This window comes from Clytia hemisphaerica, unplaced genomic scaffold (genome assembly GCF_902728285.1).
Source record: "Clytia hemisphaerica strain Z4C2 unplaced genomic scaffold, Clytia hemisphaerica genome assembly, whole genome shotgun sequence".
NCBI classification, from domain to species: Eukaryota; Metazoa; Cnidaria; class Hydrozoa; order Leptothecata; family Clytiidae; genus Clytia; species Clytia hemisphaerica.
In genome coordinates this window covers 1,150,591-1,168,429 of record NW_027104353.1, presented here as the reverse complement: position 1 = coordinate 1,168,429, position 17,839 = coordinate 1,150,591, and the positions used below count along the sequence as shown (strand labels likewise).

Genomic DNA, 17,839 nt, shown 5'->3' with positions numbered 1-17,839 from the left:
TTTAGAGGCTGTACGTACCGTGGTTCCATCGAGTGCCTGGTAAGAACTTAACATAGGTCGTAAACAAAGCGAGTTGAGCTTTTTTTCAAAGATGTGGTTTAAAATTTTTCACCACAGACAGTTAATGTTAAACTTTTTGGAGACTTTTGAAACATTAAGGATTAAACGGGATAAACTGAATCTTCAGATTGCATAATGGTGGATAAGTTGTGTAATAATGTTATCAAAATAAATAATATCTTAAACGTCTTTGAAAAGGTTGACTCCGACCATATCAGGAAATATATTTCATCCTCCCGTTTTTTATATTCTGGCCTTTTGTATTTTAGCAAAAATTTATGAGGCTTTGGGTTGAAAATATTCTTGCGTTATGTTAAAAAAGTCCTAAAAGGTACTTATATTTTCCGCCGACCACCTTACAAATTTTTAAAGATTTCGGTTCTTAAATTTTTGAGTTTTAAGCGTAGAATGTTCTTTCTGACATGCTCGTATTTTCATTCATTTTTTGTGGAGTATTTTTGGGCTATTTCGCTTGAGAAATTGGATATTTTAGGTTTCGTAAAGCCTGAAAATGTTCTTAACTTGTTCTTAACATTTTGACCATCGAAGCCTTATTTTCTTAGTTAGTTTTCCTATAAAAAAGTGTTCAGAGTCTTCGGGGCCGTCCACGTAGTACGTACGCACTAAAGGGGGGAAGACCCCCGTCTTCTCAAAAGCGTATGCTTGCGTATAGGGAGAGGGGAGGGGTCAAAGGAAAATGTAGATACGCAGAAAAAAAATTTTCATAGCCCTTTTTTGCTTCTTTTTCTGTCGACTTTTACTCTTCTTATACGCATCAAGGAAACGAAAAAGTTTCTTAATAAACATTGAGTTTCATGTATGAATTAAAGGTCCAAACCAAACGATTTAAATTCGAAAATTTCTTCAAACGAGGGGGGGGGGTGAATGAAAAAGTACGTACTTACTAGGGGGTACAGCCATTTGCGTACATGGGGGGGGGATGGGGTACTCGATTGTAACCGCTTTCTTTTCATTTTCCATTTCTTTTTCTATAGAACCAATATTGTGATTTGATCACGTGATAACATTTCTTGTTAGCGTGGGCCTTGGGATAAAGGTTTTAACATTTATTTTGACAGTTCACTAACGCGACATAGTAATTATACGAAAACATATCTATTTGACACTTCGAACTTCATCATAATACGTTTTTTCTATAAGAACAAACTATGCAAGAACATAAGGCTTAAATGGCCAAAATGTTAAGAGCAAGTTGACATTTTAAAGCTTTTCGGACTCGAAAACACCCGGTTTCTTGGGAAAATGGACAAAAATATTCACAAAAAGGTGAAAATAAAAATGTTAAGAACCTTTTCAGGCCTAAAATTCAAAAAGTTAACAACATTGGGAGGGCTTTAAAAATTTTGGATGTTCTTATAAAGAAACTTTTAAGATCAATGGCAAAGCTTTGTTATAAAACTTAATCAAAATTTCACGTCCTTTGGACAACGAGAGAAGAAAAAAACATATAAAAATGTTAAAACATTGACTGGAGTTTCAGTTGTAAAAAAAGACATTGAAGAGAAAAGATGAGGCGAAAAATGGGCTTCGGCCTGCTTTTATGGCTCTTCGTCCTTGTGACCGACGTCACAGGAGCCAATCAGCCACCACGTGTTTACGAGGCAGCACAATGTTATACAGATCATACTAATTCAAATTATTTTCACACTTACAAACATAAAGACTTAAATGGTAATGAAGTTCATTTTCAAAAATACAAAGGCAAGGTTTCCCTCGTTGTAAACGTAGCCTCGTTTTGAGCTTTAACAAATGCTACATACACTGAATTAAATGTACTTGTTTCCAAATATGGACCAAATTCAATGTATGACCAAAATGGTAGGAAGACTAACAAATGTTCACTTCAAGTTTTGGGATTTCCTTCAAATCAGGTAAGCATTTTTTAAATACCGTATGAGCAGTAGCGCAGACAGGTGTGAAGGAGTATTTGCTTAGGAGAGCAGATTTAAACGACACGGTTATTATGTTTTATACCACGAATAGGTAAGTACTTTATCATAAAAATCTGCTCTCCTACGCAGATCGATCTTCATCCCTGTCTACCCTACCGTATGAGCATGACAATCTATCAGGAGGTAATGGCCAATAGGCCTAAGGCTTCAATGCTACAAACTGGGGTCTGTGGTTCGAATCCCTCTCGTTCTTTCAAGTATTTCGTTTAGCTCAGAGATAGCTGAGCTAGCAGAGCCATTTTTCGAATTGTGTGCTATTTTTTGAGCAAATCGCAAGGGTGATAGAAGTAAACAACCTTACATCATTGAAGTGGACATTATTCAAACATGATTTTAGATGCATAGTTTGCCAGTCCCGGTATGGCTGTAATTGCCGGTACAATACAGTTTCGTCTTATTTTTACCCACTTCACCCAGGGTGTCCCGAAAATAGTCCTGTGTCAGACTACTTTCATTACAGTTGCGTCTAAAAAATATACTTTGTAAACACAAATTCTTTTCTTCTTACACAAGTGGTATGACATAGGGCACCTTGTATATAATCAATAATGGGCTCTTCCAGAAAAAATCCGTTCATGGGGGGTGGAGGATATATTATTTTTTTCATGCATTACCCCTGGACATTTTGATTTTTAACCCCCTGGACACGGGTTATACCCCTGGACAAACATCAAATCAACCCCGTGGACACAAAAAATTACCCCTGGACATTGGAATTTACCCCCTGGACATTGCAAATTTTTGGTATTTTTTCAATACCCCTGGACAATTCATCCTCCACCCCCCATGAACGGATTTTTTCTGGAAGAGCCCAATACTATAATATTCAATGGTTACCTATTTCTTTCAGTTCTATAGACAGGAGCCAGCCAAAGAGCATGAAATCATGAATTGTCTTCGGTACGTGAGACCAGGGAAAGGTTACATACCCAAATTTGAGCTGTTCTCAAAAGTTGATGTCAATGGGGAAGATGCTATTGGCTTGTACAAATGGCTCAAAGTAAGTGACTTGTGTTCAGTTTGAAAAAAAACAACATCACTATTATGTATTGACGATAGCTAGGTAAGGAAGATAATCCCTTACTCCTACAATAGACACTCTCTAATTCGACCTTCTACTATTCGACACGCTCCATTATTCGATAATACTGAAAGTCACTGTCAACAAAAACTACTGTAAACGACACTCCCTTATTCGATGAAAATCCCTATCCCCCTTGAAAATCGAATTAGAGAGCGTCAACTGTAAGTAGATTTTACGAAGTACCCAAGAATTTCTTTTTTGGGTTGGAGCGTGGGGTCGCAACTTCGCTTGAAACGATTTTAAAATGAAAAAGGAAGTAAATAAAGTAAAGGTGCGATCCTGAGCGTGTTATGTGATCTCTTTCTCTGCTGCACTCATCCCTAAAAACGTTGCCAATTGAGAAGTTGTCCCCTCCCAGCTGACACACAACGTTGTTTCAAAACGTTCATCTAACGTTATATTGACGTTGTTAACGTTAGATAAACGTCAAAACAACGTTGTGTGCCAGCTGGGCTATCACTTGGCTTCTGAGCTAACCCGATACTACCTTTAATCCAAAGCCTCTACCTATATATTTAGAGATAGAGTTGTTGTGTAGTATAATTTTCAAACTCTGGTCACACTTTAATATTATCTCCTTTTTAGTACATGTGTCCACGACCAACACAGAAGATCTCTTTCACCAAATATGTTCCTTGGACCCCAATCATGACCACCGATATTGAATGGAATTTTGAAGAATTCCTATTGGACCATAAGGGTCGACCAATCAGAAGATTCTCAGCTGATACGTTACCGTTGGAATATGAAAATGATATCAAAAGGGCGATTGACGCATGTAAAAAGGATTCGATGTAAGATAACTTAACTGGTAATAGAAAGGAGACTTTTCAAGGGGTTATTGTGGGTTGTTTTAAAGAACCAATGCATAGTAGATCAGTTTTATGCTTTGAAAACGAAATCAAAATGGACAGCTTCGAGCTTGTCTGATATTATGTAAGATGAAACAAGAACAAGTTTAGAATCAAAACAATCTAGTGTAAAATCTATTTTTATAAAGTTGACGTGTTATAATACTCGCGAAAGGAATGCGAAGCAGTATTTTGATCAAAAACACAACACCTAGAGAAGCAGTTTTAGTGTTGTTTTAAAAATGACGCAATCTTATTGGTTTACGCTTTAGCTAATTGACAAGATTAGCCATTGTCACACTGAAAGAGTGGAAAAGGGGGAGCGAAAAGTCTTGCATTTCTATTCAAAGAGCTTATAGTGATCGATTTTTTTTTTCATAAACAGAGTGTCATATGAACTCTTTTGACTTAAGATTCTAAATTCACAAATGCTCGATGAATTTAGCGAATCCACAAAGCAGAACCAAGCAAGTAGAATAATTTTAAATCTTAATTCTATTAGGGAAAATTAAAAGTTAAACCTTCGTTTTAAATTTCTCATTTTTATTTTCTAAGGAAAATTTTAATGAACAGAATACGGTAGACTTTGACTTAGAATTTTAAATCTTGTAATTATGTAACATTTTTTATTTTAGCAAAAATATTTAGTTTCATAATATGATTGTTATTTTCATGGATAAAACATATGACGGTAATAGCTTGACTCGATGAATCATTCGAAGGCTATTATCTGACGATCTCGATTAGTTAGAAATTTTTTGTACATTTAATTTTTCTGATGAAAGAGATCTTATTTTTTTCAGAATTTTTAACAAGAATATGATGTATACTAATTTAAGACATAGAAAAAAGAAAATGAATAAACTACAGATAAAATATTTTGTAATTTCAATTTAATTCATAAGTCCGTCCGTTATCCCTACTCGAATTCTATTCACCGAGAATGGTTTCACCCGGTATTTTCAACTCTAGATAGACTTTGACCCGTTTGATTTTTTTTACCAACGATGTACAGAGACTGGGGTATTATACACCAGTGTCCGAAAAAAAAATTAGAACCTAGGTAGAATCGATTTTTAGACTGTTCTTTCCAAAAATGTGCAACAAGTGCTTTGACGAAAAAAAACGAGCATCCGTCAAAAATCGAACAACATTCCCTCTACACCCTTTTTTTATAAGAACAATTTTATAAGAACAATGAGGCTCAAAAATGCCAAAAAATAAGAACAATTTAAGAACAGTAGAGAGGCTGAAGTTAGAGAGTTATAGCAAAAAGAATCACTGGATTCTAAAATCCTCTAAATAGTAAAGTAAATAGCCAAAACTCGTTTTTTATCTTAGAAAAAATAAGAACAAAATAAGAACAATTCAAGGCTCAAAGTGCCAAAAAAATAAGAACAGTCGAGCCTCAGCAAAAATTTACTGGTTCTTTTAAAAAAAAGTTTACCAGGGTGTTTGACAGAATAAAAGACTTGTACAGTTGGTCAGTATGCAGTCCCTTGCCAAGCACATTTTACAAAGCAAAATGAGAAGAAATATGAAAGCTCAGCTTTAAAAAAATCTACAGATAACAAAATGGACTTCTATGCGCATAGTGGGCAGAGGGGTATCAAGCCCCCCCCCTTAAAAATGGCATCCCCCCCTCTTTTAGCTCAACCCCCTCTTGAAAATTCCTCAACCCCCCTCTTTTTCCCAGGTTTAAGTTCAACCCCCCTCTTTTTTTCGACCTTTTACGCACAAACTCTTACAATCTCTAACTATATTACAGGTTAAAATGAAGAATACAATAATATGAATCTGATGGCAGAAATTACTTTTTAACAGATACAGTAAGATATTTAAGATACCAATAATGTTAGCTAGTCAATATGAAAAGTCAAATATGTAAATGATCCTATTGATAATATGCCAAATCTTCCAAGCCCCCCCCCCCTAAAAAATTAACACCCCTCTTTTTGTCAAAGCCACCCCTTTTATTTGAAATTTTCACAAGCCCCCCTTCTTTTAAATTCAGTAAAATTCTCAAACCCCCCCCCCCCTTTTAAAAGGGGGAGGGTTCCCACTATGTGATGGTACGAGGGTGTATAATTTTTTTTATTTCTGCTCTTAACCGTTTGGTCTACCTAAAAAATTGGTAGACTAAGGGTCGGCAGATATTTGACATTTACAAGATTACAAGGCATTCTCTAATAACGGAATTCGGAATCGAACTTAAATTCTATCGAAACTACTACATGTTTTACTTTTTATAAGCATAACGCTTATAAGCATACGAAGGCTCAGATTTGCAAAGAAAGAAATTCCAGGGCTGACCATATTTCACTGCTCCCAAAATCTTAACGCTGCTTGAATAAAATGTTTACAAAATTTCTGAGATTTTAAAAAGCTTGGCTCGAGGTGAATTATAAACAAAAATTCTTTGAAAGCTTAAGCATACACGAGCTTGGCCAAGGGGCAGACACTTGCTTATATAAAAAAACACGTAGTCGGTTTTATTCCCCTGCAGATAATTTTGTGATAGACATTGAATGTTGGAGTCATGATTGAATCAATGATGAATAGGTAGCAATCCAACTGAAAATACAGTTCATAAACTTCCAAACAAATTTGAAAAAAAAACGAGTTTGAAGGGGGGAGGAGTAACATTCTTCAAAAATCATTATATAACCAGCATATTGATGACGTCAGCATCTTAAAAACAAGATGCATTTTCAGCGATTTTTGCTGACGTAAGCAATTTTGATAAATATTTTTCGATTTTTTACTCGCTCTTGTTCGTTTACCGTTTCCTGCAAATTTGAAATTGACAGCTTTTTTTCATTATAAAGTTTTTCAAGTTTACTACCTATGACGTCATCAAAATGGCGCATTTTTTGAGGTATTTCCTAAATTTTTCGATTTTAAGGTATTTTGGACGTTTAAGCTTTTTTCACATGCACGTAAAATTTTACTTAAGACCTTGAAGGGTGGGAATTTCCCTAAGCTTACGTACAGTAGTGTTTTAAGGCCTTATCTAGAGTTTGCTTACGTTCAAAAAGTTTTGAACGGAAGGAAAAGTCACGTAAGACCCTCTTAATCGACAAAAACTCTACATAATGTCGGGGAAATTCCGAAAAAACAGCCTTTTCCGTAAAGTCTAAAGTAAAATTTACATGCATGTGAAAAAAGCTTTAAGCTCAAAATAATATGTTCATATGGAAAAAATTCTTATAGTTTTGATAAAACGAAAAAGGGTCTCTTACGGTGATTTACGAAAAAGGTATGGAAAACTGAAGGAAATTATTATGCAAACTGAAATAATATCATGCAAGTAACAGCTATGATATTATCATATAACACCTTATTTTTTATTAGTGTATAACACTTATTACCGGGCCCGCGAAATGAATTTTAAAATGAAGGGGCCAAAAAAATCTAAGGACGTTAGTAGACGATGCTATCGTCCGTTTAAAGGTCAGTAAACGCGAGAAAGAGTTAAAGGGCGTCAGGGCGGTTTACAGGAAAAAAGTGGCGGTAGAGTTTTGGAACACCTCCGCCACTGTTTACTCCGCCCCGAACTAAACTCGTTTTCAAATTTATCCCGCTTCCTGAATTATTCCTTTTTCAGTGATAATGTGTAGACGATAGGATCGTCTAGGGCGTTAGTTAACTTTGTATTTTTGCTTCGCAAAAAAGTCTGAGGGGCATTATAAACGATTCAAGCCTACTTCTAGGATAGAAGCAAGAAATTGGTACAATTCTAAACCATAAAATGCCTTAAGACCAGGGCAAACCAGCCCAATATTTCATCCAACATCAGAAAAAAGGCATGCTGGATGAATGTTGGATCGGTTTGCTCTGGCCTTAAATTAAAAAATTCCTGCCGGGGAGAATTGATAAAATTTAGAATATTCAAGAATAACTTTCTTGACGCCATTATTTCAAGGTCACATATAATTTTCGGCTCATTCAGTCTATTTGAGAAGTTCACAGACAAAGCGTATTTGAAGTGGTTTAGAAATTTTATCCGTATTTGAAAATTGTGTTTTAGCTCAGAAAAAAGTCAATATGGCGTCTCTCTGAAGTGTGAATAATAAAGCTGAAAATTTGTACTGGAAAGAAAAGAAATATGAAGAGACTCAACCTCAGCAAAAGAGCCGAAAAGTCTTTTCGTAAAATAAGGTTTCTGCAGTAAAAAATAAAGATGTACCCAAATGTGGAGATGTTGGGAATTGGCCTGTATGTGAAACAAGTTAACACTTTCTTATGCAGAATAAAAAGAAATCATGGATAATATCCTAGGGGGAGCTGGACACTATTTCCCGACAGATTTTAGATAATTATTAATTAATTTTAATATATATAGTGATGGAACGATGTGTTATGAATATGTTGAATGAAAAGTGGCTGAATAGCCATACAGTTTAGACATTCAGTGATCTTTGCGTTTTAAAAATAGAACGTGAATTGTAAAATAGAATATGTTTTTTTTTCAGACATGAAAGTGAAAACTCTTTCTAACTTCTGTCCAAACGAGACCGATTCGCATTTTTAGGATGTATCTGGTCCAGTTTATTGTTTTGTTATGGTCACATTTAAGCACCTCTAGCGTACAGTAAGTATTCTTTTTTGTCATTTGTCCTTTATTTTGAAGTTTTAAGTGTATAGACATCGGATTATCTTGAAGAAACATAACAAGAGGGGGATGGGGCGGACAAATCTCAAAAATCATTTCTGTGAAAGAATTAAAAAAAGACTTTAGTTACGGTATGATACTGAAAAAGTTATGCCTCGTTGGAAAAATATTTCAGCACGTGTTATTATGGAAATAAACTGGTTTTATTATTATCTTTTTTCAAAATAGAGAACCCCCCTGAAAAAAGTAATAAAACTGAAAGCCCGGGGGGCACCAGGTAAGTGACCTACCGGACGTGCGGCCCTTATAAGGGTAGGTTTTTTGGACTTTGGAAAGTGCACTGTAAGGGTTGAATTGTGAGCAAGTGGGAAAAAGTGCACTGTAAGGGTGTAAAATTTGAGAAAATACTAAATTTTGAGGTAAAATTTAAGAAATTTCAAAAAATTTTGCCCTGAAAAGGGCAAAAAATTTCGAAAAATTGCACTACAAGGGTCGATTTTCAGCCAATTTTTTCCTGCACTGTAAGGGTCCGATTTAGACCTGATTTTTGGCCGAACGTGCGGTCGTTTTCAAAATCGAGTGCCCCCCCCGGAACTAAAAGGGACTAAATGACTTTTAGTTTGACAGGCTGTAGCTTTTGATCCAAAAGAAATTATTATGAATTCATTATTTGAAATCAACAAAGTTTCAGCTTGAAATGATTATCCGCTCAAGATTTTGAAGCTCAATAGAAATTCTTCTCTTTTCTCCTCTATTTCACTATCTAAACTTCAGAAAAATTTAATGATTTCACAGAATCCACATCGAATTATCTTTCCAGCAAAGTACTATTTTTTATTACATAATGACCGAGGCAAAAACCAAAAAGTAATGATTTTTATTCAAAAAGCTATATTCGATCGGTTTTATAAAACTTAGTTGCTCGTCCTTGAAAAAATAACCTCCGTGCTCTCTTCACTTTTTACCTCACAAAAAAAAGTCCTCAAGCCGTTCATTATTGTTCTTTCTTGCCTTACCTGCTTCAACAAAAAGTTCTCTCTAAGTGAGAGATAACCGACAAACTGCCAATTTATCCTTTCCCTTACCAGTTGATCAGCCACACCACCTCCCCAAGGAGGAGGGGGCTATTGTCCTTGTATCTTTCTGTATATGTAATAAAAAATTTTCCACAAATTATGCTGCCAAATTAAATTCGTAAGTTTAAGTGTAAGTTTAATTTTATGGTCAAAAAATCCCTCCCAGTCCATCCTAATATTTCAAATCGTATTGAAGGCCCTTTTCAAATCGGCTCCCTCTTCCCTTGTCCTTAAACTCACCACTATGAGCTTTGAGATTGAGTAAACTATTAGCGAGGCGGTCAGATTTTAAGAATTTTAGCCTTATTTTTGTAGGTTTTAAGACGTATTTTGATTTCAACACTTTTTTATGAAATTATTTAGGTACCAATTGGTATTTAGGTACAATTAATGGTCTAATCATAACATTATTCACTTTTCCGTAGATCATTGTTCAAAATTGGGGGTCAAAACTACTTTGTTATAAAAATTTATTCTAGGAAAACCATTTTGTCGTTTTTAAGGTGTAACACACAGGTATAAAAATTTTATCAGTAGCTTTATAACAAAAGACCATAACCCAGGGAAGAAAATCATAGATAGCCTAAATTCACCAGAAAAAGTTTCAGTCTTTACTCTTTTCTCTATCAGCATCTACGTGCTACCTATGTTTTTTGTAGTTTTTAAACAGAATATAGGTCCAATTACGTTGGCTCTTATCCCACACAAGTCCAAAAAATAATACAAAAAAGGGGACCATCGAAAAAATGTAATGAAAGCTTGTTTTTCCTCAATGGGTCATTTCCTGGAGAAAGTTGGACTGTAATTGTTGAATTACATTTTTAAAACTGTCAATAACTTCATTTTTACTGTTAACTTCATTTTTAGCTCTATTTTGACAACAGATGAAACATCTGAAGTTTTAGAGCATGTCAAAAGAAATCAACTCAGTCATTTTGTGCGACCTAAACAGAAAGGTAACTATGCCATATTTTAGCTTCAAGATTCGGCTTTTCCAGCCAAATAACGTGTAACCCACTGGACTGTAAATACTGCAAATATTGTCAAATTTTGCTTATTCAAGCACCTCTGAAATTTCATAAGTTTAAAAAAATCTTCCCCTGAGTTTTCGGTCATTTTTTTTGGAGGCTTTTTGAAGAATGTTCTCTTGGTCTCTTGGAATATCTAAATGAGGGTTGGAAAATACTTTTCTGGAATTAAACCCATTTGTAGATTTTTACACATAAATCGATTAAACTGTCTTGAAATAATCTACAATTGAAAAAAGGACAACAGTCACATAACAAAAACCAAAATCATTGATGGTTACCAAGTCTAAAGACCAAATAGCCTGCTGTGAATTTTTGAGCACGTGGAAAAAATAATTTAAACAGTGGTTTAAAAGGAGGGGAATTCAAACCCAGACTCCCTACTGTGTTTACAGTTCGTAAAACAATATATTGAATATAGAATGGGTTTTGATTTTTATCTTAGATGGAAAACCTCTTGATGTTACCATGAAGTTGAAATTCTTTAACATGTTACCACTCTCCCCACGGGTAAGTTTATACGGTTTTTCAGCCAATACTCGGGAGGCTATCATAATAAAATTTCAAACTTATCAAAAAGTGACAAGAATGTAGTATAAAATCTACTCAAAACTTTCGTGAGACAATTTTAATAATCGAGCAGCATATTTCACATTTTCGAAAACCTTGAATATTCACAATCCTCAATAATTCAATAATTTAACCACAACTGTCTTTTTAAATGAATACTTATTCCCTGCCGTTGCAAAACTAAATAACGAACATCAATTCTTTAATTTTTATCCTTTCGACCCTATTATGACTCTCTTTTTGTAGAAAATTCTAGATTCTAAAATAAAAATCCCTTGTCCTATTGGGCTATTTTAGAAATAGTCTGTACCCCCTATCTTGAGGACGTGTGAAGTCCAGGGTGGTCTGCAAAATAAAAAATCCAGGGGGGTCTGTTTTTTTCGAGTGTAAAAATCCAGGGTGGTTAGTAAAAAGAAATAAAAAATCCAGGGTAGCATAGCAGAGAATTGCGCTTACGTTTTGGGGCACGCCATGGTCATTATTAATCATTATTAAACGAGGTCAAAGTCTAGGGTGGTTTTAAAAAAATCAGAAAAAAAATCGAAGGAGGTCCTGAAAATTTTAAAAAAATATTCAGAGGGGTCATCTGTCCCAAAAGAGACCTCCTCAACATAAGGGGTACAATTTTTTTCTGTAATAGCCCATTCTAAACGGCATGAATATATCTGGCAAGGATGTCCAAAGATGTACAAAAACAAAAAAAATTCAATACTTTATTACAGCACTATCGCATCGAACTTGAGCTATTGCTGACTTGGGAAGACACATTATTCCAATTCAACTTAACAAGCACGAACAGTTCATTGACATTAGGGAAATTTCTCAACGATCTCATTTGGTTACCTGATGTATATGTTATGGATGAGAAGTCAGGAAAAGAGGGTTATAAGCCGGTACAAAAAGCTATCGTTTCAAACGAAGGAAAAGTGATATTCGTTCGCAGGTAAGATTCCTTCGACCAAATACAACTCCAACCTCTAAAAACAAAGAGATACTTCAAATTGCACTAATAAGACGTTTTATATTTTCGAAAACAATGGAATTTATTGAAAAAAATTCCAGGTTAATCACCTTCAAGACTATAAGTGTATGCTAAATTTCAGATAATTTTATACAACAAAGTATACAATTTTCTACACTACTGGACTACCTCAAAGACCAAAAGAGCTTTTTAATTAAGAGTCTATAAAGAGCAAACCTTAAATATTTTAATTATCTAAGCTTCTTGTAGAAGGATAAAAAAGCAGACCTTAATTCAAAACAAATTCTTACCTTACACACTCCTTAGGTTGAGTTTGGAGATGTTTTGTCCTATGGATTATTGGTCATTTCCATTCGATAAACAAACATGTGAAATCACATTTCAACCTTGTAAGTGCCCATCTTTGCCCATCTTTTCTCGGGCCGGGTTCTCAGGATGAAATAAAAATGAAATCAATAAAAAGAAAACTTTAAAGTTCCAATTAACTAGGCTCTACATAGGATAAATTCTAAGTGCTTTAACGCAATAAAAGTCATTGCTTTAAGACCCATCTTGGTGCGAGTACAATACCTTTAACGCCCATGGAATAAAAAACATGTCTGGCAAATACTAGGGTTGAAGAATTTCGAGAATGTGCAAACTCCGAAAACCGACCCTAGAGACTAAATATTAACGATTAAGCTACTCTCAGAGAAACAAAATCGGCGAAGAAGTGACCTTTAAAATTTTCGAAAATTTACTAGAGCCTTAAAGAGATTTTTTTTGACTTTTAATGGCTTAAAAACGTTTAACTTTTGGTTGTTTTGAGACCCGTAGAGAAGCTAGGAAGGTCAAAAATCTACACTTACCACCGCACCTACCCAATACCTATTACCACCCTCCCTTCCGAAGTTCTTTCCATATGGCAGCAAATCAAGAGTGCAAACGTTTCATGAACAGACATTACTTATAATTTATCTTTTTATATCCAGATGCACATCCTATAACTGACATGAGGTTACACTGGCCAATAGGAAAACATCGTGAAGAAGTGGTTGATTTTTCAAAGTTTACAACTTCAGAATATATTCTTATGGATTATCATATTGGCCAGAGACAGATGCCAATTGGCTTATCAGGTAGGTTGACAATACCAAAGTTAAAACAAGAATTAGAATGTAGTGCACATGAGATTTTTCATATGTGTTGTTGTCATAACTTAAAGTGAAACTGAATCTATCAATGACAATAACTTCATTTTTATTCTTTTTATAAGAACAATTTATAAGAACAAGTTTTTGAACCTGGAACGGCTAGATTTTAATCAAATCAATTACCACCATTTTACACTTGATCAAAATAACAGGAATTTTAAAGTGAAAAGAGAAAAGGCATGCCTTGGAAAAATATTTCTTTGACATTAAAACGAAATAATGCTATAAAAGAAATTCTTCTTACTACATCTTCCTTTATTCGTTTTTTCAGGCATTTTTGACGTCATGGTAGTGACACTAAACATCAAGCGAAATGCAAATTATTACATGTTACAACACATCCTACCATTAAACTTAAACATTATTCTCAGTATGACCACGTTTTGGATCGATCACAAGTGCGTTAAAGCAAGGATCACTATCCCACTAGTAGTCGTGCTCACACTTACTAAACAAACTGCTGCATTGAAAGCTACATTTCCATTCCAACGTACACCCGTTTCAATGGAATATTACTTAAACTTTTCAATTTGCTTCGTCTTTATGGTGCTATTGGAATATTGTTTAATTGGATTGTACAAAGTAAAGAAAATTAAGGTGAGGAGATTTAGCTTGTAATTTTTGCTAGTGAAGTTTCTTTGCTTCGTTATTGACACCCCTGGCGTGTCGCAGTCAAAGTTACGAAGACTTATATTGAAATATCCTGAATATTTCTCCTTATTTGTCCAACCAAGTCGCACAGTACTAAGCTGTGTGTGCAGAATGAATACAGCAGCTTTCGTAAAAAATCGAAGGGCACTATATTAACATTTAGGATGTAGGGTAACTTTTCGATATATCTTCAAGTCAAATATACTAAACAACTTTTTCAATTTTTTTTAGAAATCGGAAGCAAAAGATAAAGAGCGCACAACCACTGTGATTGGTCCAAATCAAATAGACCCACATCCAGATTTACGTTGGAGAAAACATTCCTCAATATCGGTGTATTTGGTCAATGACCCAGATGACGAGGAAATCGAAAAAATAGTTCATCCTTTGGATAAGAAATCACGTTACATTTACCCTATAACTTTCATCTTTTACAATGCCTTATATTTCTCATTATTGATAACTAACCAAGGGTTGGCTGCATTTTAATGGACAATTTTGATTGACTAATATCGAAAGTGAAATTATTAGTGTAAAATTTTAAATAATTTTGTAAGTTTTATTTAATTTTTAGAAAATAAATACATCTATATATTTTTTCAAAAAACAACAAAAATAATTAAAAAATAATTTTGGATAATGGCGGTATCGAGGTAAAATGTTTCTGTTGAATTCATTGATGAGAAGCATTTCAGGTGCTTGAGATAGCATAACATAGCAACCTCTTTTTAGCACAAGAAAAGTGTCTTTCTGGAATTAAAAAAATTGAAACTAGCATGGCGTGACGCCATGTTTGTTATGGCGGTATCCTAGGAAACGGTTCGTGATCATTAAAACATGAATCAAATACCTTGTCAACAACGCCACGTGCTTTTTGTTCGGAAATGTCCTTTGAACACATCATATTCTTGACAGCAAGCTCTCGTACGCATTCCTTTAAAGAAAATCATTTGGTAAAATGTACTCATTGAGGATTTGGTAATTGGATCGAAAAATAACTTTGTGTACTTAATAAAAATAAAACGTAACACATTGGGCTTTTCCAGAAAAAAGTCCGTGCCTCCCCCCCCCTGTTGATGATATCGGATACACGTTTTTTTTTTATTAGAACACTTAAAATTTGGCTGAGCCTGGATGTGCTTATTTTTTTAGCAATTTTCAGCCTTAAATGTTCTTAAATGCGTTCTTAATTTTTCAGACTACTCTAAATCGACAATATCATGCAAAATAAAGAGCATATAAAATTGGTACAATTTGGACAATATTTGACTCTCGATTTAAAAAAATCCATATGCCTAAGTTGGGTTAAAACTGCTTGAAAAGGAGAAAAATTGTAGTTTCTTGTCATTTTTTTCCAAACTGAGGCTGGGCATGTTCTTACGATGTTCTTAATTTTTCGACGAATTTCAGCCTAAATGTTCTTATAAACTGGGTTCTAATAAAAAAAACGTGTATCCTTAACGATTTTTGTTCAAAAGTGGATATCCAGGGGGTTAAATATCTACAAGGGAGCGGATATCCAGGGGGGGGGGTAAAGTGTTTTTTCAAGTAAAAAATACGATATCCAGGGGTAAGCATCTTTATAAGAGAGGATATCCGGGGGTTGAGCATATTTTTAAGAGTGGATATCCAGGGGGTTCGATACTTTGAAAAATCAATATCCTCAACTGTGGGGGTAAAAACTTTTTCTGGAAAAGCCCATTTTTCTTTTAGTGTACTTAATAAATTCCCTGCCCTGTCCTAGTGTACGGATAATGAAAGGGCGTTTTCAGTTTAACAATTAATCTATCAAATTGATTCATGATATTCATTACGTAATGTTTTCTACAGAAACAACCCGGTTATCGTCAGTAGTGGCAAATTTAAGCTAGATAACATTTTTTCAAAAAAATCGTGGTCCTTTCTGGTAAAAAAAATTACCTCATGAATATAATGAATTTGTTTGGGTATTGACTGACTATTCATAGTTGTCATAGTCCTGTGTTTATAAAAACTTATTGCCAGTGAGCCTTGACTGTGTAATTCAATGGGGGATACTGCGATACCTGATGTTGCGCTTTCCAACCAAACCGTAAGCGTAAGAAATTCTCCTTCCAAAAGAAACAATCTCCCGTTAAATTTGCAACTCGAATCTGAGAAATAAATAAAACATCGATATTTAAAAACTTTTTTTTGACTGTGGGCTATTCCCAAAAATCCTACCATCTCACTTAATTTTAAGCCATTTATTTAATTTTAGTCTCTTAGAACGCAACTCAGTTTTCAAACCTTCTAAACAAAACCTATTAACTTGAAATCACCAAAGGTTTGAGTTTTACCTATTCAACCTTATCCTAATGGGAAGTAAGTCGGAGGCGACCCTAACGCTCCCTTTTCTCTAGCTGTCCGACCGTAGGTAGGGGAGGGCGGCAGGCACTCCTTTCTCTGGACTTTTCAAGTTGATTAGCCACAAGTAGAGAGAGGCATCAAGTACCATTTTGGGGATCTTAAGTATGGTCCGGCTGATTGAACCCAAAACCTTGTGCACCGTAGCTGGATGCTCTACCTTCAAGCTACGGCCGTATGTAAGGGACTCGCATCCTGATAGGAAGCTTTTATAAGCCTTTCATAAGCTTCTTACCGAGCTACAAGCTAGATGTTCCAAATTCTTTTGGTCAAATTTCGCTCTGCATACATCATAAGCGTGGATTAGTTCGTGCGTTAGTACGTTGTCCATGAACTTCTGGTTCCGCATCTGATTTTCACAAACAATAACCTGGAAAAATAAACATTGAGCATTTGCGATACTCTGCTATTACAGTTGATACCATATGAATCGAATCGAACAAATCGGCTAATATAGACGATTCAATCAAACGTTTCAACCTCAACCAAGCTTGTGCGAGGTAATTTGAGATCTCTAGAATTAAATTGCCCGGCGGACAAGATTTTTGAGTTTAATTAGATGACGGTATTTCAACCTTTTCTGAAACACTTTTTTTGATCCTTTGGTCTACTTTTACACAACAGAACATATACTCCAGACGTAATTATCGAACAGTTCGACTAACGAACTTTGTCGAACTTAATCGAACTACAAAAGTTCGATTAAATTCTTTAATCGAACTTTGTATTTTGTTATTTGTGAGTGTTCGATTAAAGTTCGACAGCCAAACTTAGTCGAACATTTAATCGGACAACAAAGTTTGAAAAATAAAAATAAAAAATACCGTTCGATTGGTTCGATAAATTACGTCTACTATACTACTGTAGATGGTTCGTGATTCAAAACCAACTTCACCTTTTTTATGAGAACAAACTATAAATATGTAAAAACATAACATTTCGATGGGCAAATGAACATTTTAAGGTTAAGTGGTTTGTTTCATGTCAAAAACTATGATAGAACCAGATTTTTTAGTACGACATTTACAAGCAATTATTAGCAATTAACAAAATATAACACGAGAAACTTTTGCTTAAAATAAAACTATTCAATGTCGTTCAAAATTAAAAATCTTACAATTAAAATAACTGTTCACAATGCTAACAATATGAATTTGAGATATTTTCTATGTTAGTAGTATTTTGTAATATATTTTCGTTAATGTACTTGTTGTGATCTTTCTAATAAAGAATTCTTTGACATCTTTCACATACGGAATTTTCTCCAGAAATTGTTAAAAATCATCATTGTAGCCCTATTATTCGAATCACGTGACCACATCAACAGTTTCTTGCACTTTTTCGAACTTTCTTTCGCTTCAATAAGCATAA

General features: G+C 34.6%; 4 protein-coding genes across 4 annotated transcripts in view; 2 read left to right on the top strand and 2 right to left on the bottom strand.

Moving 5' to 3' along the window:
• Positions 1 to 1,739: 1,739 nt before the first annotated feature.
• On the top strand, positions 1,740 to 4,846 carry LOC136818048 (glutathione peroxidase 1-like). The gene is made up of 3 exons (XM_067074411.1): positions 1,740 to 1,952; positions 2,884 to 3,033; positions 3,703 to 4,846. The coding sequence occupies exons 1-3, from the start codon at positions 1,884 to 1,886 to the stop codon at positions 3,913 to 3,915; spliced, it is 432 nt and encodes a 143-aa protein (XP_066930512.1). The 5' UTR covers positions 1,740 to 1,883; the 3' UTR covers positions 3,916 to 4,846.
• A 5,659-nt stretch (positions 4,847 to 10,505) lies between these two features.
• Positions 10,506 to 14,619, top strand: LOC136818127 (gamma-aminobutyric acid receptor subunit rho-2-like). Its single transcript, XM_067074484.1, has 7 exons — positions 10,506 to 10,615; positions 11,133 to 11,197; positions 11,980 to 12,200; positions 12,546 to 12,628; positions 13,211 to 13,357; positions 13,704 to 14,029; positions 14,315 to 14,619. The coding sequence occupies exons 2-7, from the start codon at positions 11,156 to 11,158 to the stop codon at positions 14,570 to 14,572; spliced, it is 1,077 nt and encodes a 358-aa protein (XP_066930585.1). The 5' UTR covers positions 10,506 to 10,615; positions 11,133 to 11,155; the 3' UTR covers positions 14,573 to 14,619.
• The window catches only part of LOC136818128 (mitochondrial inner membrane protease ATP23 homolog), a 27,008-nt gene continuing 23,785 nt past the window's right edge, over positions 14,617 to 17,839 (bottom strand). The window contains exons 5-7 of the mRNA XM_067074485.1: positions 16,704 to 16,838; positions 16,129 to 16,215; positions 14,617 to 15,017 (exon numbers count right to left, since the gene is read on the bottom strand). Coding sequence (XP_066930586.1) covers positions 14,880 to 15,017; positions 16,129 to 16,215; positions 16,704 to 16,838 — 360 coding nt within the window. The 3' untranslated portion in view covers positions 14,617 to 14,879. The remainder of the gene's footprint in view (positions 15,018 to 16,128; positions 16,216 to 16,703; positions 16,839 to 17,839) is intronic.
• LOC136818126 (acid-sensing ion channel 1C-like) overlaps positions 17,426 to 17,839 on the bottom strand; it is a gene marked incomplete in the record, with an annotated part of 6,161 nt that continues 5,747 nt past the window's right edge. The window contains 1 exon segment of the mRNA XM_067074483.1: positions 17,426 to 17,795. Coding sequence (XP_066930584.1) covers positions 17,776 to 17,795 — 20 coding nt within the window.

What these genes read in the sequence shown, in the direction of transcription:
- LOC136818048 (XM_067074411.1), top strand. Translation starts at nt 1,884, where the DNA reads ATGTATGACCAAAATGGTAGGAAGACTAACAAATGTTCACTTCAAGTT. An exon ending in TGGGATTTCCTTCAAATCAG is followed by an intron (nt 1,953 to 2,883) that starts GTAAGCATTTTT and finishes TATTTCTTTCAG; the next exon opens with TTCTATAGACAGGAGCCAGC. An exon ending in GCTTGTACAAATGGCTCAAA is followed by an intron (nt 3,034 to 3,702) that starts GTAAGTGACTTG and finishes TCTCCTTTTTAG; the next exon opens with TACATGTGTCCACGACCAAC.
- LOC136818127 (XM_067074484.1), top strand. Translation starts at nt 11,156, where the DNA reads ATGAAGTTGAAATTCTTTAACATGTTACCACTCTCCCCACGG. An exon ending in TGTTACCACTCTCCCCACGG is followed by an intron (nt 11,198 to 11,979) that starts GTAAGTTTATAC and finishes ACTTTATTACAG; the next exon opens with CACTATCGCATCGAACTTGA. An exon ending in TGAAATCACATTTCAACCTT is followed by an intron (nt 12,629 to 13,210) that starts GTAAGTGCCCAT and finishes TTTTATATCCAG; the next exon opens with ATGCACATCCTATAACTGAC.